The 23,266-nt window shown below is 41.5% G+C and overlaps 1 protein-coding gene across 1 annotated transcript in view; it reads left to right on the top strand.

Annotated features, from left to right (window-relative positions):
- Positions 1 to 23,266, top strand: part of Snd1 (staphylococcal nuclease and tudor domain containing 1) — a 422,881-nt gene that overhangs the window by 140,781 nt on the left and 258,834 nt on the right. The window contains exon 11 of the mRNA XM_036180523.1: positions 13,074 to 13,163. Coding sequence (XP_036036416.1) covers positions 13,074 to 13,163 — 90 coding nt within the window. The remainder of the gene's footprint in view (positions 1 to 13,073; positions 13,164 to 23,266) is intronic.

Below are 23,266 nucleotides of genomic sequence, written 5' to 3'. Positions count from 1 at the left end.
TGTAACCCAGAGATCCACCTTTCTCTGTCTCCCAAGTGTTGGGATTAAAGGCATGTACCACTAGACCTGGCTTGAACATGTTTTTTGCAGAACATTTGATGTTTTAATTGATAAGTTGATTTAATTGATTTTAACTGAGATAATAGTCACACTCAGCTAAATAAGTAACATAAAATGGGACTAGATGATGGCTTTGTAGGGCTTATTCAAGAAGCAAAGAGTTTGAAGATAGTTTTTGAGGCCAGAAATGGGCCAGCTTGCTCAATTATGTTCATAAATTGTAGCTGAGTAATCTCTTTTAGCACTCGACCAAATATCAGTATTCATATCTGAAAATTCTAATATTACTGTGGAAATTGAATTTGATCGCATGCCTGATGCTTCTCTCAGATTAGAGTAGTGTGGAATATTATCTTGAATGTGTTCACTTTTTTTTTTACTATGATAAAAGACAAAACATAAAAATGTGTTATGTACATAACACATTTTTGTGAAGCATACTTGTCGACCTTTTTCATCTTGTAAGTAACTCTGTGGATAGTACCTTCCATTTCCTTTCTCCCACAGTCTGGATTACCAGTGAACTCTGCTCCCTGCGTCCCCTTTGTAGTTGCCTTAAGAGAAGCTTCTAGAGTTCATTGCGTGACAGAGTACAGAAGAGCAAACCAGAGACCGTGGAGAATGGAATTGTGTTGCTGTTATCGGGTTCCCAGTCAGTTTTGCTGTCTGCACCATTCATTCCTTTATTTACATCCTGTGCTGTGATACAGTAGCCATATTGGCATGTTGAAACTAACTTTAGTTTTGTTCTTTACCATAACTGTAATTTACAAGAATATGAATGTGTCTTCCTTGTTGTTGGGCTTTACCACGAAATGATTCAGTGCCCATGAGAGTGTTCAGCAACATATCAAGAAGAGAAAAATTATAGGTTATCTTGTTCCTTTGTTGTGTAAGTTTTCTATCTTGCAGGCTCTGTAGATTAGATACATACTGGCTTGAAAGACTCTGCTTTACTCTTTGACAGTTGTTAAATCATTCAGGCATTTATTTCTCTGCTATCACATATTTAACTATGGAAGCTTTTCATGTGCCATGGTCCATGGTTGGATGTTTGTGCGCATATGCACAATGGAGGCAGACATGGGGGCTACAGGGTGTAATCTCTCGGGAATGTGTTTATCAAGAGCCTTGGAGACTGGGGCTAGTCAAGTGCTTGCCTAGCAGTGTGAGGTTCCAGGTTCAAGAGAGACTTGAATTACTACAGTCCTCTAGTCAGTTTTCTTTGCCAGTTATACGGAGAACATCTAGATAGGCAGCAGACCACACGAGTTATTTAAACAATGCGGATATAAGGAATTTGGGACAGACTGTGGGAATACTGAAAGGGTCCAGATGAACCCAGTGGCATAAAGTCTTTTATACTGACACGTGTGATGCTGATCGGGCACCAACTTTCTCAGGTCTCAGAAGTAAGGGTCATAATTCCAGCTCTATTAGTTGTTGCGGGGATTTTTACAGAATTAGTATGTTAATGTGCCAGTCACATAGCAGGCACCAAATAGTTCATTTTGCTTTACAGTAATTTAAAAAAGATTTAGAGTAGTGTTGGTTCTGTGTGTTGTGAAAGTTAGGAGACCAGCAGGAAGAAAAGTTAAGGTATGGTCATGATGCAAAGGTGATTATGGTGGACATGATGGACATGAAAATACTCTTTTTTTTTTCCCTCCCGAGACAGGGTTTCTCTGTGTAGCTTTGGTGCCTGTCCTGGATCTTGCTCTGTAGAACAGACTGGCCTCGAACTCACAGAGATCCGCCTGCCTCTGCCTCACAGGTGCTGGGATTAAAGGCGTGTGCCACCAGCACCTGGTATGAAAATATTCTTAAGTAGACCCAATTTCATATTCTTTTATGGCTTGGTCTGGGGAATGCAGAATTATTCTGCCTGATCTGGGTGCCAGTCTCATGATCTGCAAATGGCAAACGGTTGTGTAGTGAGAAGCCAGCTTCTGCTTGCGCTTGCTCTCCTCCACTCACAGTGGCTGTCCTGTGGGCTTTGGGTATTTGTGAGCTTGTTTCCTGGGCCCAATCAGTGGGAACAAAGGATCCAAACAGGTGCTGTGTGATGGGTTTGAGATGGGGTGAAGGACATCTAGTAACAACCTCCACTGAGTTGTAGTTGAGGTCCCTTCTTCATGTGTTAGGGCAAGACATGCTGTGTTATCTGTACTGAAACTTGTGACAACTGGGTGATGAATCCATGTGCATGCATGCGTGCGTGTGTTTCATAGTCCCTTTTCTCGTCACTTGCCCATTTTTCTCCATTGTAGTAGTGGGCGGTAAATGATAGAACCCTTTGATTAATGCCATGTATACCATATAGTAAAGGAAAGTGGTCTTCATTGCATAACATTAGATGGGTGCCTCGGAATGGCTGAGAGTAGGCTGGCTTGTTGGTTAAATATATGGTACTAGACATGGCAGCTTAATTTAGACAGTGGAGGGATACAACTGGCCAAGCAGAAAGTCGGTGTCTAAAGGGGAGGCCATTCTGCCGTGTTCTTACATAATTCAATCTCCTGTTTTGAAATGCACAAGAATTTATTGCACAAATTTGACTGGAACTTTGGCTCAATTCAAGGTTCCTCTGGCACCAGCAAAATAATAGTGTCATATCCAGCATCATTTTCCCTTCTGTGTTGTTCCAGGAAGAAACTTTAATAATAATTATTATTTTTTAATATGGTGGGGAAAGGAAGATATTCACAAAGAGGCATTTCTCTGCAGAATGATCCAGTCCTCCAGATGGGCGCACCCCATCTTGCTGTTGGTCATGGAGAAAATCGGTTTCCTATTGTAAGAGATGTATTTCTCCCTCTAGTTCTTTTCTTCTCTTGCAGAACTGGGGGAGGGCTTGTGGCACATTGCTCTGCTGGATGGGTTTCATCTGGCTTGTAGCCTGTGCTTTAACTAACAGCGTTGTCTCTTCTGAGGGCACTGGCTCTCCATTTTTAGCATGGGTATGAAGGGTGAAAAAATGGAGGAGAAGATTTCTCCATTACTAGAAAACATGATTTGAGGCCAACTGGTTAATTATGAGCCTTCAGTAAAAAGGAAGTGGTGCCAGTGGGGCAGAGCCAGTTGTGAAATAGCTGGTCCTTGATGTTGCTTCTGCTGTATCATAATATACCTATACTCTACCTCCAAGGCCTCTCTCTGGGTTAGCCTCTGCTGTTGCTTCTGCTGTATCATAATATACCTATACTCTACCTCCAAGGCCTCTCTCTGGGTTAGCCTCTGCTTTCACTTTTTATGTTTTTATTATTTATTTACTTACTGTTTTGTCTTTTCCGTTCTGGTGCTGAGGATCAAACCCAGTGCTTTGTGTATGCCAGGCATGCGCGCTACCACTCAGCTACATCCACAGAGCTTTTCCCCACTCCTTTCCCTTCTGCCTGTAAACTCTGCTTTGTTGTTGGTAGGATTTTTAATGTCATTGCCAGTGAAGGAGTTTCCTCTTTTAACACTGACTCACGTTTCTAGTTCATCTAGAGAATTCTTAGCTAGGTAAAAGAAAAGAGACATCTCAGAGATGCTAATTATTTTTTGTTTCTCCTCTGTTCCATCTGTTTCTATGAACAGCAGATGAGTTCGTTTCATTTAGGAAAACTTGATGCCTGTCGTATCATTGCCTGATACTCCTCTCCAACAAGGGAAGGAGTCCCCCAGTCTTGAGCAGCTTCCTGTTCTCCTCTGCTGTTCGTTTAGTGGTACTGCTCTGGAAGTCAGGCCCAGAGCCTGTATGGGCTAGGAGTGTGTTCTGCCACTGAGCTGCAGCCTCAGCTCCTTTACTTTCACTGTGGTGTTGGGGATGAACCCAGGGCCTCATGCTTGTTAGGCAGACACTCCACCGCTGTGCTATAGCTCCAGTTCTCCTTCATCTTAACTCCAAAACACCCCAGAAAATGCTTTGGTTTAGAATGCATCTCAAATTTGTGAGGCTTGGGGTAATTTTGTTGTTGTTTTTGTTTCTTTTTCTTTTCTTCCTTTACTTCATCTCAGGTAGTTACTTGTTTGTTTTTAATCTTAACTTAATGTATTAAGTGTTGAACTGTTACAGCAGAGGTATTTTTAGTTTATTGGTTTATCTTTCCTTGAATGGTAATTTGTGTTCTGTAAGAATTTCTGATTTTATGATAACCACTGGCTATTGACAGATTGTGATTTTTGCTTTTCTTTTTTTCAAAGATAGCAAGTAATAGAGTTCATTGTATCTAACTTGTAAAGAAACAGGCAATTGCCTTAAAGATATAGCCATGCATGGTATGGAGGCACATGCCTGTCTCTATTCTCAGGTCTCATAAGGCAGAGGCAAGAGGATGACAAGTACAAGGTCAGTTTAGACGTCATAGTAACATTCTGTCTTAAGAATACAGGCTGTGTTTTTTCACAGTTGTGCAGTGAGATTTCAAGTCTAGGTGCTCTGATAGGATCGTTAATTACCAGTAGTTCTTAGTCAGCTAATGTAAGTGCATTTGCTAACCATGTTATGGAGCTGCAGTGAAAGGTCTTTCTTTTTTAACCCACTTGGAGATGTATTGGTTTCACTTATTCCCATAATCATAATAAGTGCATTTGAGTTGCCAGAGATACTCCCCATTTTCTCTTTTTATTATTCACCATTGGCAGTTTCTAACAGTGTGGCCCCATGCTGGGCACTTTTTAGAAACCACAGAGATCCCCCCCCCACACACACACACTGATCTTCCCTTGTGGGGTGTGGCTGGTAAGATAAGACCCCTATGAAGTAATTAAATTATGGTACTAATGTAGGAAGTGATTAGTGCTGGAACAGTGCCTTATCTCTTCTGTCTCCTGACATTAGCTCTCTTGTTAACACCCATGTCAGATGTTGTAAAACTCAACTTGGCTAAGTAGATTTCATTTTCTTGTGGAATTTGTATTTTCCAGCCTGTACTCTGAGCACTAACTTAGAATTAGTTTCTAGAAAACCTATCTTTTTGCCTAGTTTTCACTGCAAACCCACCCAAAGGCCTAGATGATTATTTTGACAATTTTAGACCAGCAGCTCCTACCAGACTCAGTCAGGAGCCAGTCTTCCATTATTTGGTTGGCAGCAAGTGGTCTACTTATTCCTGATCATCTGGTGCCAGGAGATGACTGAGGAATGTCACCTTCAGCTCAAGATCCCTCATTTCACCTTTGGCTTGAACCTTGTTCTTTTCCAGTGTCCTATGCCCTCGCTGTTGGTTATCCTGGATTTTCTCCTGGATCCTTTGCTCCTCTGCAGAAGGTGGTCCTGCCAGTGTTTCTCATCAGAGCAGGGTTTTCCTCTCAGAGTGTTTGTGGGTGGGAGAAAGGTTTTTGCCCAGTTGCGTGTGGGAAGCCACACCTGTGCAGGAAAGACAGATGGGGCAGGTTTCAGGGCCGCCTTCTTTTTGAATTTCCTTCAGTGAATCTGGACCTGCTTTCTGTTGACTGCACAGTTTCTTACTTGCAATCTTGGCTTCCTTTGGCATTTAGGTCTGTGAGGTGCGGTGCTGTTCTTTTATTCTACTCTTCCTTTTTCCTGCAGAAGCTTTTGCAGTGTGGTGAGGGACCACGTATGGTTTTGCTACTTGAATAGTGGTTAGGACCCTTAGAGGCTTCAAGCTATTTATTCTTAAAGTCTTGACAGGGTCTCGGGGTGGGGGTTGACGGTTGGCTCCTGTTCTTTCCTCCCTCCCCACTCCTCACTGTCTGTTCTCTTTCCTCCCCGTTCTTACTGCATCTGAGCAATAAATAGCAAGCACTTCTGAAAAGGCTCTTAGTTGGCTTATGTAATTGAGTAGAAGAGCAGTCTCTTGAGGGAGATTTTTTTCTTACATGATAGTCTTGAAAATGGTTCTTTAATTTTGGGCTGTGCAAGTTCCTGTGGAATATAATCATATGCTGTGCACTGGAGATAACGGGTCAGTCCCTTCAAGGACACGAGGCAGCCTTCGTTTGCTTTACCTCACTCACTCTTGGTTCTGTGAAACTGTTCTGCTGGCAGTTTGCCAGGAGACATTTGTAACTGGGACTGTTTTCATGGGAATGCCACTTCCTCTGCCCTTTTCCTGTCACCATGGTTAGTGTGAGGCTGGCCCTCGGGAAAGAGTAAGGGTCTGCCTGTTCCTGTCTGCTTGGGTGTGGCCAAATGCCTTCCCCTGTAACAGAATCTCAGATTCCACTTCTAGCCATAGACTAGTTGGTACTGAGGAGTATTTGGAAACTGTGGCTTCCCACCAGTACTTACGTGTTACCATTTGTCATCTCTCTAGAAGGTCAAGGAGTATTGAATCCCCCAATTGTTATTAACCTACTTGTTTATTTTTACTGACCATTTATCATCACCATGGCTTCTCAACCCCCCGGTCTCTCTTATCTTTTATGGCATTGACTTCGAGACTAAGCACATTCGTTATTCTTTCTTTTCTACTTCCCATCCTTTTCAAGTGTGGCTATAGACCTTCACTTTCTTCCTTGGGATATGTGTAAATTGTATTGGATTGTAAATTTAGTATTTACCCATATCTGTCTCTGTAATAGACTTCCTTATTCTTAAAATGTATTTTGAGTGAAGAATACACATAGAGCTAAGAAACAACTCCTGGTAAGGTGTTTGAGCACGACACTCCTGTAGACATACTTAGGTATCCTCCATCTGGCTAAGGTGGCTGCGAGTTTAAACTTAGTCACCTCTGCTGCCTTGTAGCTTTGGGGTTAGCAGACTTTTTTTTTTTTTTTTTTAAATAATAGAAATGTGCTGCTCTGTGTGTTCAGGACTACAAACCAATGGATATCCTTGTGGATCTGTCTCCTGGCTGCCAAAGGAATTGAAAGGTCCTTGATTGTAAATATGCCCAGGGCATGTGATACTGTTCCTATTTTAAGTCTATAATTCAGATGGAAATTGCAGCCTTTGTTTATTAAAAAGCCATGTGAGGCAGAGCTACTAAGACTGGTCTATTATTTACTGTTTGAAATTTTATTCATTTAAGTCTGATCATGTCTGTTCTTATTTTAATTCAACAATTTTAAGATCATCACGGAGTGTGATTCTGCTTGGCTACATTAATTAATATGTTATAGTTTGTTTCATTTTTTAAGGCAAAGGTCAAACTTCTTATTGACCCTGTTTATTTCATAGCATATTTTGAAGTTAAATATTCCCTCTGCATCATAGAAAGCCACATCTGTGCTGGACCGGCTTTTTCCCTTGTTTTGATAGAGGAGAAGAATATAAGACATGTTTTGTGAGGGGAATAGCAGCCAGTTAGTCTGCTGCACACAGGAATAAAAGGAGAAGACGTGGTGAGGAATGGCTGAAGGCGATCAACTAGGTTTAGTGGTAATAAACACCTGGCCTCTGTTTTCAGCCTAGACATTATCTCATATTTGCTTCTTAATATCACATATCACATTTATGTATGAAAGTCCCTGGGTATCATCATTAGTCCTGTTTGTCCACTGTCCTTTGGCTTCCTCTCCCTCTATCCTGCATTGGTAACCATTAGCTGTGTTTCGGATCTGTATATGTTTATACCTTTGCTGCTAATGCAGGTCTATGAATAACATAATACTCTTTGTCTGTTTATTCTGTATTTATATAGGGTTTTAGTGTGTGTTTCTACAACTTCCTTATCCTGCTCAATATTTTCAAGTTTATTCCATGGTTTTGTTGTTCTAATTCAGCTTGATTGCTATATTTTATTATACAACTACACTATGTACAGTGTTAATGTGTACGTTACTATACTCATCTTCTGTATGGGGTCTGAGGTCTAGGCTGTAAGTAACATTTCATTAAATAGAGGGGTGTGTCAGCCAAACATCAGTGTGCAATACCATGTCAGAGTGACATTTACATTTCTACTAGTAGGTAAAGGACATTTCCATCAACTTTCCCACATTCTTTCCTTAAGAATTTTTGTCATTGTGACGGTTGTAATGTTCCTCTGGTTATTGAAATTATTCTTTTTCCATAAACTTAACCATTCTGAGTTCTTTTTTTCCAATTTTCTTTATTAAGAAATTTTCTACTTACTCTACGTACCACCCACAGATCCCTCCTCCTCCCTCCTCCCATCTCCCAGCCCTCCCTCCCAAGCCACCCTACATCTCCACAACCCCCAAATCGAGGTCTCCCATGGGAGGTCAGCAGAGCCCGACACACTGAGCCTAGGCAGGTCCAAGCCCCTCCCCACTGCACCAAGGCTGTGCAAGGTGTTAGTGAAGTATCTCTATATAGTCTTTGCCTCTTCTCCCTCCAGTTTTTTTTCCAGTTTGTCAGTTTCTTACCATGAGTGATTGATCTGATGAGAAGAAAGTTCCACCTCATCTCCTGTCCCTCCACCTAAAAGAAACTTGCATCTGCACAGGTGTAGACCAGCAGTAGGTTGCTCTGTGTAAAGCCATTGCCCCATTGGTATTTAAGGACACTGCTTTAGTAGTTATTGCCTCTGTTCTGATGTCACTCATCTTTTTGCTGCTGGACCATTGCCTGTCATTTCCCTCATCTGAAATTGGAATCCCAAATTCTTCACCCTATTCTTCTCCCTTTGCTCGCTTTCTCTCAATTTATCATTCTTTACATTCTCATGTATATTCATTCTGAGACCTAATGTGGCTTTTACTCCTGCTGTCACCAAGAACTACTTTCATGAATTTACCAAGACCACTATTAGCTGGATACCCATACCTTGCTTGGTCAGCTTTGCCATATTTGATACAGTTGATCAGTCCATCACTTTTCTTAGCTGTTCTTCTCTCTCCCTGTACAGATTCATTACCTCTCAGTGTTAGGTTCCTGAGGATACAGTTATCACTCTACATTCTACAGCTTTCAGACTATTAAACCAGTTTCCACACACTCCAGTTCCACATTTGTGTATCCAGCTGCCCACTCAGCTCCATGTGGATCTTAGCAGCTGAAGCTTGTGGGCCCATACCTCAGCCCCTGCTCTTACTCCTTCCTGTAGTCCACACCATCTGGTCTCCCGCTCTTATTTGACGACCCCTACTCATCAGATCCCGAAGTCATCCTTATTCTTATCTTTCTTTGACATTTCACATTCCGTTTAGGATCTACCTTTAAATTCTTGCAGTTTTAAAAAATCACCCAGTAAGTCTTTGCTTCCGCCTTTTACTTTGCTCTGTCTTTCTGATAGAGAACTTAAAAGTCCTACTAGAACAGCTTACCCACCTTTTACTTAGTCCCAGCCCCAGACTGTTGAACCCCAAGAAGTACTGAATTGTTTCAAGGTCATTATATTTTATGGCTACAGATTTTAGGCTAGGAAAAGCCCGAAAGCAAGGATTTGACAGGAGGTTTGTTTTGCCTTTCAAAAGATCTTTGACCCCACACTTTCCTGTTTTCTTTTTTCTTTCTTTCTTTTTTGTTTTTGTTTTTTGAGACAGGGTTTCTCTGTGTAGCTTTGCGCCTTTTCCCGGAACTCACTTGGTAGCCCAGGCTGGCCTCAAACTCACAGAGATCCGCCTGGCTCTGCCTCCCGAGTGCTGGGATTAAAGGTGTGCACCACCACCGCCCGGCTACATTCCTATTTTCTATTGGCCTAAAATGCCTCCTGTCTAAAGGTCAGATGTGTCTTCCTGTGCTGGGCTGTGGGTGTTGGACCTCTTGCTGGAGGAGAGAGATGATTGCGGTTGTCTCTCCATCTCTAATGTGAGTCATCGCAGGGCCTACATTCAATGTCAGTTCTCAGGAGGAATAGTGATCACAGCACATATTGGTTTGTGTATTATCCACCCACTAGATAAAGCAAGCATTCTCTTCTATTTTTATTTTGAAAAAAATATTTCCATGTAAATTAGAATCTAAACTAGACAGTCCCTTTTAGCAGGAAGATTCATCCACAGTCCTGTTTCCCCAGAATACATTCCATACCTCAATTGCCTCTTAGAGATTTCAAAGGCTTTTATGTACCTGGTAATTTGGAGGAATTGCTTTTATTTTGTGGCTTCTTAGGGACTTCTAATATCTCTCTTGTAAGATGTTTGTAGATGTCAACAGCTCCTCGCACTGAAGGGTTAGAGTAACACGATCATGATACCTGTCTTCTGCTTGTGCTGTTTGTTCTTTCCTGGCTTCATGAGAGGCATATAATCAGACTCCAAGTCTGCCCTGTTTTTTATTAGGGTGCTTGCTGGCATACTGTTTCCTCACTTGCCTTCTTTTGAGAGGATTTTGTATTAGTCCAGCCCCAAAAAGTATCTTCAAAATAGAATTCTTGTTTACATAACAATTTGTCACGCATATGTATGTACCGTCCTATGGCCTTCACTGGGATACTTTCCATTTTTAATTTTAGTGTTCCAATCATCTGTCATTTTCTCATTCCTATGTGGAGTTTCAGGGTATGTAGGTAAGGCACGGAAATTCAGCCTTAATGACATGACATAAGGCTCTAAAGGTAAACATCATTGTTTTGTTAAATTAATTTAAACCATTTTTGTTCACTAAGGCTTTTGTAACCATACTACAACTCTTTGTAAAGAGATTTTCCTCTCTTGCTTGGTGAGTGTGAATCCATTGGTTCTATTTTATTCCTGGGGACTGATTCTGATAACCATTGATTTTTGTCTTTATTTGAAAATCCTGTTGGAACTGGGATGGAGTTCAGTGGTAGAGGGCTTTCCTAGCATGTGCCAAGCTTTGGTTTGAGTCTCCTTACTGCAATAGGAAACAAAATTAGAACAGAATCCTGTGCATTGCTAGTAACTAAAATATGTCAGCCAATCTTCTGTGCCATTGAGTGTCATTGATAACTCTCTCTAGGACTTTTTTGTTAAATGTTATTTTGGCAGCAAATATCTACTCATGTCAGATCAAAGAGATAACTTCAGTAAAGTCCATCCTGGCAAACCAAAGAATTTACTAGTTTTACAGGAGGGTATATAGTCCTTTATAGGAGCATGAATGACTCAAAGGTTCCACACCACGGAGAAGCCCACCCTAGCATGAGTGATGATGAGTGAAAGCTGGGTCCCTGCACCTCTGTTCATAAATTGCAGGCTGCTTGATAGGCTGGGGAGGGGTGTCTTTTCTCCCCAGGAGAAGTTAAAAAATGGCTTTTTTAACTTCCGGGGATGGATGTGAACTTTAGATTCAGCTTTCTGTAACTTAGGAGGTTGGTTAATTTTTTTCTGCACAACTACTTCTTAATTTGTGGCCCCTTGATTACACCTGGCTTCCAGGACATTTGTAAACTATTCATAATACATTTTTTTTTAAAAATTACCCAGCATTTCCTTGGACTGGGTAACTCCTACTCAGCATCTCCACTTTGATTCTTCTGTTCTGCAGAATTCTCACATTTAGGGTCATACCTAAACATAGATAGTGGTCCTTTTACCACAAGACCTTGTTCTGAGCTTGAACACTCATCCTCTTGTGAAGATGTGTCTTCTGTTTCTGAGAATGATAATCCTTTTTTTTTTTTTTAATTCTACAGAAGAAGTAGATGACAATGGGATGATGAATGTGAAGCTCAAAATTCCTTCTAACTGAAAGAATTATTTACATTCTCATAAGAGATTTTCTTGGCCATGGCAGTGAATTGAAATGTCTTATTATGTGTTCAATACATCAACGCTCAGTTAGCATCTGAGAGGAAACACCTACTTCATTTTCTTTTTTCCTTAATGTTGACTTTAGGATGAGCTTTGATGTAGCATTAAAATGATGAAGGTTCTTTACTGGAAAGCTATTTTGGGGGAAAAAACAAGTTACAAATGCCTTCTTTAAATTAAGTATTACACAGATAAGACAGTCATCTCACTTTGTCAGAAACAAAATAGATGGCAAAGTCAGGACCATGTTAGCCTGCCATGGAGAATGGAGATCACTGGTTTGCATATGTGATAGGAAGCAGTTTCTGCTTTCCTCCTTCTGTACTTCTTCTTTTTAATGTAACATGGTTCTTGGAGACCCTTAAATCTATACATGCATTCATGTTCTCCTAGCATTACTTAATCTGAGTATATACTAAAAGGTACTGTATGTGGCTCTGAGGAATTAGAGGAAGAAAGAAATGTGTAGGGTCTTTGCTGTCATGGAACTTAAAGCCTCGTGTGAAAGAGACACTGAAGTAATCATATTAGACCGGATACAGTCTCTTTCTTAAGCACATCCCTCAAGTTTCCACACCCCTACCAAAGGCAGGCAGCCGTGGACTTCTTAGCCCTGTCATCAGGACTCAGTGTTGGATTCCTACCCTTTTCTCCCCTGTTCACTGTGTCACAGTCAAATTCTGTTAATTCAGTTGTAAAGGTTCTCATAACTCTGAAGTTCTGGACATTCCTACTCTTGTTACCTTCATCCAGATGTTCTCATTATCTGCAGGGGCGGTTGTTTAAAGCAACCTTGGAAGAGGAGTGTAGGGCCATATAAGGTGATGAGCCAAGTTGTGCATGTTGAAATACATTCCTCTCTGTCTCTTTCCTTGTTCTGTTTTTTTCTAATTCTAATTTTCACACTATTTTTCCCTGTCCTGCAAATACATTAAATTCTATATGTCAGTGAAACTTTTCTGAATCATTTCCTCCTTTCTATTTCTCTGAATTCTTATCACATCATTTTGTACTTATTCAAAACTGCTTTGTATTGCTACTTTGTATCTGGGATCTCTGCTATTACTATGTTAAATTTTCTTTTGAGTCCAGAATGTAAACATATTAGCTAGTTTATATATAGTTAGTAGTTGGTAGATACTTAATAGCAGTTTTGAAATTAGATTTAGAGAGAGTGTGTGTGTGAATGTCTTCTGTGTTGCTTATTTCCAACCAGGGTCAATACAATTGCTCCATGTGAGCCTGCCCCTTGAAAAAGAAATTCTCCTCCCAACAAAGCATTTCAATCAACTATTTAGTAACCAGTTATAAGATGTCTAGTATTTAGTTAATATTTATGATCCTAGGAGGTAATCAGTTTCACATATATTCCTATGTGTTGAAGTCTTGCCTTTGTTAATTTTTATAATTCCTAATAGCATATTCTATTTTGCTTGCAGGATAAGAACAAGAAGCTGCGTCCTCTATATGACATTCCCTACATGTTTGAGGCCCGGGAATTTCTTCGAAAAAAGCTCATTGGGAAGAAGGTAAGTAATGAGTGTACATTTGCAAGTGTTTGGACTTAGTCTCATGCTTTAGGAGTGGTCATTTTAAAGCAGGTCCTTTCTAGGCCCTTTAGCAGCAGATGACACTCCGACCAAGTCAAGTGGAATTACTTTGATATCAAGAGAGGCGTGTCTGTGTGTCAGGAAGTTGTACTCTTTGGGAGAGGTTTAAAATTGGGGCCCTGACCATAGTTTGATTGTCTGTGCTTTCTGGGCAGGTTCCAGGCTCAATTCCAGTTTCAGTAATTGCATATTGCCCCACGCTGCATTCAGCTGGCTCTGCTCCTCTCTTCAGCCACCTCCACTATATATAAGTCTGGGGCCATGCAAGTTAGGAGTGAGGGAAAGTTGCTGCTTCTTTTGTGTTTCTTCTACTTCTGAGGGGGAAAGATGTCTACAGGAGAAGGAAGTCTTATTCTCCTTTAGGAACATGGGTAGGAAAATACATTGTATGTGAATGCTACCTGGCCTTTGAAATTTCCAATAGCCTCTATTCTAGCTACTGAGACAGTAGGGACTTTAATGGGAAGTACTTGCCTGACTTCTCAGAAACCGATGCTTGCTGGGTAGTATGTTGACTTTACAGTCCCAGGGCTTGGAGACCTAGAGTGCCTATCCTAATATTATTATTTCTATGGTAATAGTCTCTGAGTATTATTAATAGTGAGCTTTTTAATGTATCCTTATTTTCCTGACATCTTATTCCAGAGTTTAGTACCAGTTGTGTCCTGTATGCACAAAGAAAATTAATAGGATGATTGCTCAGGAAGGGACTATGAATCATGTTCTAGTTTAGGATTTTAAGAGAGATTTCCTATTATGGGTTGATTTTTTATTATAATATCTTCCAAATACTATAGTACTTCAGAATACCATAATTGTCTTATTTGGTCTGGTCTTCAAATATATATATATACCCATAATTTCTTTATTGATTCTTTGGGAATTTCACATGATGCATCTCAAGTCCACTCACCTCCCAGTCCCCCCATATCCTCCCCTCTGCACCACCCCTGAAAGAAAATTTAAAACATCAAAACAAAATAAAATAAAGCAAGCAAGCGAACAAACAAAAACATGAATCAAACAAAACCACCTTGCTTCTCCATCTTTCCCATCTCTCCAACACCTCTTTATTCATCCTGGTGGCATTGGGATTGGTATGTCACATAGTATACCCCTTCGTCCAATCAGCTTTACTAGCGAATGTTCGTTGCAATGAGTCACTGGTGTGGTTCAAGGCCTCTGGTTTCTGGTACACCATCATCATTGGATTCTTACTGGAACTCCTCTGAGAATTTCTGCAGCTGCCCTGAGTCATGGAGATCCTGTGTGGATATCATTCCACAAGGTCAGTCCTTTCTCAAGAGCTCTAGCAGGTCCTAGATGGGGTAGATGCTAGGGTGGTCCACCCCAAGGCCCAGCTCTGGACCTGGGTGGCAGCTGAGCTGGTCGATTCTGGCCACTGGGGGCACACACTCAGGTGATGGGGAGCCAGCGCCCCCTAAGCCCATACCATCAGGATCAGTTCTCCCTCTACTATGGTGAAGGATGTGGCTATCTCTCCTAAGTGCAGAGGTCAGCTCTCTTGCTGCAGTGTCCAGGGAGAGGCAGGGCCACCTTTCCCAGGGCCAGTGAAGTGTGGGCCAGCTCAGCATGACCCTCTGATTTCATCTCAAATGATTCCTGTGGCCCCTGAGGTGACACCAGCCATAGATATCGATTTGATCTGGTTTTAACCATTAAACCAATGTTATTTACCCCTCCCCTAGACTGATGATGTTTTGACAGTTTAATACAGCTCAGAGTCTCAGCTGGCCTAGGATGGATGCACCCATTCCTACCCACAGACAAGATACAAGTGTGTTTCAGGACAGCCTCAAACATGCAGTGTAGCAAAAGATCTCCCTCTCTGAGCTCTTGCCTCTACTTCCCAGGTTCTGGGATTACAAGCATGTGTTGCCATAGCCAAAGAAATCCCTGGATTTTGAATTAATGTCAAAATAATGTATTATAAACATAGTCACTTGTCTGAGTATGGTGGCACATGCCTGCAGTCCTAGCATTTGAGAAGTTGAAGCAGAGAAGTCAAAAGAGTTCAAGGTCAGCCTAGATTACATGGGATCCTATCTTAAATAAACAAACTGTCTAAATAGGTTTATTATATATGATGCTCGGTAGCTTGGTAAATTATAGCAAAATATTTTGAAGTTGGATGTAAGTTGAAATCACTAATTCTGGATTCCCTAAAATGAGTATTAAATCTCCTCAGGTTCCTTCCGAGAATAGGCTCATTTGTCATTGTATGAAACTTGACAGAGTGCTATATTCATTCGTGAAGTGTAGTGCAAATGATGGCTTTAGGTCTCTTTCAGTTTCCAGACTCCCTGTTATCTGATGCAACGTCTAACATCTCTGTCTTTCCCACTTGATGTCATATCACTCACTCACTGTCTCATAAACAGCTGCATATAGACAACCAAGGAATTCCATGGGTTTTGAAGGAAGCGTTCACACTCACCCAGAAGTGACAGCACATACTTGATTTGTGTGGTAGGGCCTGTCATATATTATGGCACCCACTAGTTTTTTTAAGTTACCCCTGGACACACAGATCACAGTCTATTGCAGCTGCTGCTGAGGGCTCTGGAGTGCTACCAAGGGCTGTGCTCTCAATGTCTGTGTGTCAGACCACTGTGAAGTCCTCCATCACAGGGTAAAAGGATTGGCCTCAAGTGTCAGGTACGATGTCAATTCTTAAGCAATTAGATGCCTTCTTTGTGGGAGCAGCCTCATTTACTGGTTCTTTTGCAAGGGACTTGATTAAATTCTGTTTGTGATGAGACCAAGCTTTGTCCCCCACAGTGACATTGTATAAATGATGAATACTGTATTCTCATGTAGGTAGCTGGATGCATCTCAGCTCTGTTGGGCTGGAACATTCCCGATGCAAACCACTTTTCCTGATTCACCACCTAAAACCACTTGCCTGTCTTTTGGGCCTGTCAGTTATGACAGTCAACACCCATGAGCTCTGGCGTCTGGGAGCAGGCAGGGCAGTAGCTGCCTCAGGGGGGCTGGCTAGCACATCATTGCACATTTCTGCCAATTCCCTTCAGACCTCTGCAGCTGTTCAGCATGGTACATGGTGATTAGGAGCCACTGTGAGGAACATGTGTGCCTGTGTGCATGAAAGCTGATTAGGGCAGCCTGTCACAGGTTAAGGAAGATGTGGAGGTGAAATCATCTTCTCTGCCTCCTCCCTGAGAGTCAGTGATAATGGCATTTTTGAGAGATGTCTAGAATGTGGAGAATTAAGATGGAAGGTAAAATGCTAAGATATTTTATTGGTTTTGATGGCCTCTCTTTCATCTGTGGACATTCACATTTATTTAAACCATTTACATAGGTTTCACTCTGGATGTGGGCCATACAGCCTTAGTAGGATAAATGCTCTGGAGTCTTGCTTTCTTCATTGTGGACTGGGGTAGTATTTGCCTCTCTTTTCCCAGAGCTGTTTTGTGAGAATACACGATGCGACAGTCTTTCATGTTAGTCCAGATGCCAAGAAGGTGTGAGTGTAGCTGAAGTTTTCTTCAGTCCTGCCTGGCCCACGGTCGGGACAAATCTCCCTCACCCACCACTCCCCAACTGAGTAAACACACAGAGACTTATATTGATCACAAACTGTATGGCCACAGCAGGCTTCTTGTTATCTACTTCTTATGCCTTAAATTAACCCATTTCTATTAGTCTGTAAGTTGCCATGTGGCTCATGGCTTACCAGTACCTTACATCTCACTTGTCATGGTGGTGGGTGGCAGCATCTCTCTGCCTCAGCCTTCCACTTCCCAGAATTCTCCTCTCTCCTTGTCCTGCATATACTTCCTGCCTGGCTACTGGCCAATCAGTGTTTTAATTCTTAACCAATCAGAGCAACACATTTAACATACAGAACATCCCACAGCATGTGAGGTTTTTTTTTTTTGTTTTTTTTTTTTTGTTTTTTGTTTTTTGTTTTTTGTTTTTGCTTAAAAGGAGTTATTTTTGTTCGGAATCTTGAGTTGCCCTGCCTTCTCAGATTGATTTCTGGCTCTCAGGTCAGGAGAAATGAATCCGTATACAACTGGCGTCATGACTACGTTGCTTTTTTGGTTTTGTTGTTTCTATTAACTTTGCCACTTTTCAACTCATTGTGCAGGTTGGTGTGGAAACTGATGAGCTGTGGGATCAGGGTGTTAGTTTCCCCCAAACAAACGTGTGATCCTTACTAAGGGGGTGCATGTTTAAGGGTGTGGGAGATGTGTGAATCACCTCATCCTCCTCTTTCCCTATTTATCACCTGCTGTCCTCTCACTAGGATCTCAACTGTCAGATAGTCATGGCAAATGGTTTTCCTGCGATTTCTTCAGAGGCTCATCATGACATAGAAGCTGTGATAATTTTAGCTTTTTGTTTGTTTGTTTTGTTTAAAGCTTCTCAGGATGATATCCTCAATGTCTAAGATCGTGACTTCTTGTTTTTGTTTTTTTTTTTTTTTAAACTTTTTATTGATTCTTTGTGGATTTCACACTGTGCATCCTGATCCCATTCATCTCCTCATCCCTTCGTATCCACCCTCCGCCCTTGCAACCTTTCCTTCAAAATAAAAGAAAATTTAAAAGAAAAAACTACAAACAAACAAAAGTCTCAGTAAGGAAGCTGTAGTTGGACACCATATACCCTTTAATCCATACATCTTTACTTGTAAATGTTCATTACAGTGAGCTCATTGGTCTGGTTCAAATCCTCTGGCTTTGGCTACACAGATAGTGACTTCTTAAAGGAGCCATTGTATCTGCCCACTACTAAGGCCAGAAACTGCTCTCTCGGTCTGTCTCTACTGTGTGTGTGTGTGTGTGTGTGTGTGTGTCTGCCTGCCTGCCTGCCTGCCTGCCTCTATCTCCCTACCTCCATCCCTACTGCCCTGCTCCCTCACCCCCGTGCATATGTCTGCCTTCCTGTCAGTGTACCCCCACCCCCAATCCATAAAGAATAGCTTATATAAAAAAAAAGTGAGAGTGCACATCTCAATCAAAGTAGAAAAGCTGGGTCTTCATTGGGGGTTTCCTTTAGCTTTCTCACAGAGTAAGTAATGCCGAGTTCCAGTATTTTCTCCCTTGTCACAGAGTATTTACAAATGACATATGAATCATTCCTATAACTCCTGTCCCTTAATTGCAGAATTTCTATCACCATGGGAACCATTGTGTTCAAAGTTGGAACGTGTTTAAATAATTGAGGGTCAAAAATGGTGGAGGAGCTATGCCTGTAAGAAGCCTGAGTTCGTGGATGCATCAAGGCTGGTGGGAGATGCTCACTGTAGGCTTTCAAGCACCAGAGACCTCATTTCTTTTAATAAGTCTATGGATGAGACTCATTTGTAAACTAATTGGTACCTTTGTTTCATTTTTATGCCATTGAAATTTGTTATGTGAACTAACTTGGCTCTTAAAATTACCTTCTTTTTTCTTGATTGATGCAGACATTTTAGAATTATGGGGTTATAAACCCTTCATTGAGGGTTATTTCACCCCCAGATTGTTTTCAACTGTTGGTTTCTTTTAAGAATCCACCCTTCTAAAACATGTATTTTGGGGATCCAAAGCCAAAAAAATGTTGTATGCCAAATCAGTCATATCCAGAACTGATGTATTGTCCTGTATCAAACATGACTCGAGGTCTTTCCTGGTTCGGGGGAATTAATTGACCTATTCGTGCCTGTTAGTCCTTTGTCACTGAGACACAATTTCTCATTTAAGTAATTGATAGGGAAGAATTGTATATTTTGACTCATTTCTTCAGAGGTCCCATCTTTGATTAGCTACTCCAGTGCTGTGGGCCTATGGGAAACCAGACATCATGGTGGCAAGGAGCTTGTCACAAAGGATCCTGTCACTTCATGGCAGCCAGGAAGCCAAGATAGTTGCCAAGGGACAGTTGTGTGTCTTGACAAGTTACTAGTTACTATTTCTTCCAGCAAAGGCTTGGATACTTAGGATACTGTCACAATCCAATTCCTTCTGTGTGACTCCGTGTATTAGTTGGAAACCAAGCCATCCACACAGGAGTCTTTTGTAGCACTTATTCCAGATACTCACCAACTATCCCCATATGTCCAGCCTCCCTTTGGTAGCCATGGGGTATTCATTCTTGTCCCTCACTGAATGCCAGAATGCTCACTCTATTCCTCTTTATTAGGTGATGCGGTGCTTGCACATATAACTTGTGCATATCCTCCCAGAGTAGTTGAAATCATCTCTAGGTTCTTGTACTTAGTATACTGTAAATGTTGTATGAATAGGTGTTATGCTGTACTGCTGAGGAAATAATGGCAAGGTGACACCAAGTGTTTGTCATCTGTGGTGATGAACCTGTGCACTTGGAGCCTGTAGAGTCATGCAGTGCTGCAGCCCATGTGTCTAAAGGGTCTCTCTGCTTTTCAGTGCACCTCTACTGCTCCTCTTGTAGCTCTCTGGCTTGGGCTCCTACAGTCATCTTTTTGTTTTCGGGTCTTAAGATTTCTTTGTATTTCATGTGTGTTTACCTACGTTTATGTATATGAACCACGTGGATTCTTGTACCTATAGAGGACATCGGATTGATACCCTGGAACTGGAGTTGCAGCCATTGGTGAGCATCCACATGGGTGCTGGGAACTGAACCTGGCTCCTGGCCCAGAACAGCAAGTGTTCCTAACTGTTGAGCCCTTTCTACAGCCCCTCCTGCACCATTCTTGCTGATTTTTCCTGTCTCTTTTTCCATGTAAAACGAATAAACGGGACCCTGGGCTGTGCTTTTGCCTAATTTTGTCCTTTCAGAGACAAAGTAAATTTGACTTAAGAAAACCTTTCTTGGTGTTTCCTGCTTTCCCATAATTTACCATGTACACATTATAGCAGTTTACAATACTACTGTATTTGGAAAACCACATGTAAAAAGATGCCTCTGTTGTTAGGGCTATTTTATTATGTCCATTAGGGCTTTCGATCTCTGTGTCCAGTAGAGAGTTCAGGTGCTCGGTTAAGTTTTACTGAGTCAGTTAACTTCAGAGTCACTGGGTTCAAGTTATAGAGATGAGTTTGTACCCAAAATAAGAAGATAAGAACATATGGGGGGGGGTTGAAGTTAAACTCAATTGATTAATTTGAATCAGCCAAATGTGCTTGGCCCAAATTGGCTTTCTTTATTCAGTAACCCCAGATAAATCTAGAAATGGGTATCTGTGCTCTGGGCAGTGTGCTGCTGTGAGCGAGGCTGGCAGCCTAACTGTTGGTAACTTTCTTCCTGCTGGATGAAGAGTTAGGATATCGAGGCAGGTTCTATGAGCTGTGTCACTGTTGTCATTTGCGGACTATTTTGTGTGACTTCCACTCTTCAAAAGCATATAATGTACGGCCTCTGATTTTTGCTTGTTTGTTTAATGTTATGGTTTTGTTTGTTTGTTTGTTTTGAGAAAAAGTCTTACTATGTAGCCCTGACTGGCCTGGAACTAGCTATTTAGACATGCTCTTCTTGAACTCATAGAGATCCATGTATATCCACCTCTGAAGTGCTGGACTTCAAGGTTTATACCACCCATTCAGTCATTGATTTTAGCCCTTTACAGCCATTGAAGTTTCTTCTCATAGTAGGCACTGAATTCTTAAGAGTATGTTTTCATCTTTGATTTTTACCTACACCTTAAAGTATCAAATAGTCTCATTTTCACAGGTAAAAGACCTGAAAACCACAGAAACTGAATACTTTACCCATATGCTTTCACTTGTTATATTGAATTAAAGACCAAACTAGAAGGCTCTGCTTTCCCATGTGTATACTGTCTCAAATGTCAGTAAGGCTACAATAATTTAGGGGTAGTGTCAATTTCTGTGTATAGCATGCCTTTTATGTGCTACAAGAAGTTGAAGAAGGACATTAGCCTTGTCCTAGTCTAGAGCTTTGAGGAGGAATCTGCCTTCTGAGTGCCTACAGCTCTCTAGAGGTTGTCTTTGAGATGTCCCTGTTAGGGGGTGTTTTATTCTACATAGAGCACAATTATATTGCATGCTTTTCTCTACCTTACACAGGCAAGGGAAGAGCAACGTGGCTGAGGTGGTGGTAAATCTTTATTTCTCTTTCTCCCTAATCCTTTGGCATAGCTGTAGCTACTGCATATCTGACAGTAAGGAGGGGTAGGTTCTGCTCACCCCTACTCCCCGACTATTCCCCATCCCTGCCCCAGTCAGGGAAGTGAGTGACTTTTGGGAGGTTAGTTTATTCCCCTAAACAGAAACATATCTCTGAAAGTACCAGAAGTCACAATCTTAGGCAGGGCTATTTTTCATTCAGCCTGGATGAGCTCCTCAAGGGTAGAAAGCCTTCCTGAGGAGAGGACCTCAGCCCCTCTGGCTGGCGACCAGGTTGGGCCTCTTAGTTAACTGCTCATTTAAAGCTGGCTGGCTGGCTGTTGAGAGCGTTAGCCAGTCAGCTGTGCTGAATATGAAGCAGATTGCCAGCAGGGTGGGAATTCTTGTTCTTAACTACCTCTGGTGTATTTTAGTTTGAGTTTTAAAAATATTTCTTTTTTCATCTCTACATATTTCACTTCATATTAATTTGATTCATCCACACTATGGAAAAGTCCTTTACATTAATGACCAAACAGTCCCTAAGGTTGTGAATGCACTGTGATTTAAATTGTCAGCTTTATACGGTGAATCTGGTCCTTGCCTTCCAATGCCAGCTGTTACCATCAATATGGCTGTAAATTTTTGAGCAAGTGACTGGAGATACTCAGCAGATGAAGAGGTGCTCTGGATGACTTCTAGCTTTAGATATCTAGCAGGGGACCCCTATTGGGTATGATGAGGTTAGGCCAGCATCCATTGCACACCAAGGTCTATTGTGGATCTTCTTCACCCTTTGGTTTCAACAGTGATCCTGCTTGTCCCTTGTTCAGTGACGACTAACAAAAATGACCATGGAGTTGTCTATTTGTGGAAGCTCAGCAAGGTGGCGTTCTTCTGCCACCCAAGTGTCCCTTGTGACAGAGAGTTCTTGTTTCTTTCTTTGTTGCAGAATGTGCTAAGTACCTCTGCGCTTTGGGGACCATTAGTGTTTGGGCTGAATATACAGCTCTTTGGTGTAGTTTGTTACTTGTATGATACATATTGTAATAGCCTTTTCAAAAGCGTCTCTAAGTTAAATTAAGAAACTAGAATTTTCAACTGCATTCCTGGAAATTTCTGTGTGCTTCCTCACCTGTGGGAAATGATTTATTATCGATGAGAATCCTCAAGGTGCTGTCATCTCTCTCTGACTTTCGTACTACTTTGCTTATTATTAAAGACTTACTTCTTTAGATTCCCTAGCTGCTCACAGTTTTCTGGTGGAAGTTCTTACCTTTGTAACATGGTTTGGAGTGGTTTTGTCTTAAACCGTCCTCTTTCAGTCTTTAATGTTAGGTTTCTGGGATGTTGTCCTTGGAGCTGGAACTTTCCACACTTATTTTCTGCAAACTGAAATTTTATTTTAGGGGGAGATTTGTGCTGAATCAGCTCAGCTGTGCTTGGAGGTAGGGAAAGGACAGGCTCCCCCCTCCCCACTTTAAAAATAACTGTTATGTGCCAAAAATCCTAGAAAATGTGCTGAATTGCAGATCTTCCAACTTCTTATACCTCTGGTTTACAGAGAGTAGCTTCTTTGGAGCTCAAGTTCAAAGATGGGGAGCAGAACATCTTGTGCTATGGAAGGGTGTAAGGCAGGACTCAGTAGATGTGCATTTGGGGGAAGAAGCCCAACTCATCTTTTCTCTGTTGTTTCCTGCCTACAGTTTCATCTGCCTATAGGGGTCTATGCAGGGATAACAGATATGTTTATTAATTACAAAGGGAAAAAGCCCACATTGCCAAAAAAAAACATTCAGAGGTGGTGAGCTTCATCTTTTGGAACACTGAGTTTCTAAAGCCTCTTTTGTTTGTGCTCCTGCCATTGAGGTGGCTGTACAGTATTAATAATCTGTACATGTATTGGAAGATGGGATGTAAAAGTGTCTCTTAACGTTT

Source organism: Onychomys torridus, chromosome 3 (assembly GCF_903995425.1).
Source record: "Onychomys torridus chromosome 3, mOncTor1.1, whole genome shotgun sequence".
NCBI lineage: Eukaryota > Metazoa > Chordata > Mammalia > Rodentia > Cricetidae > Onychomys > Onychomys torridus.
This window is presented reverse-complemented; position numbering and strand designations above follow the sequence as displayed.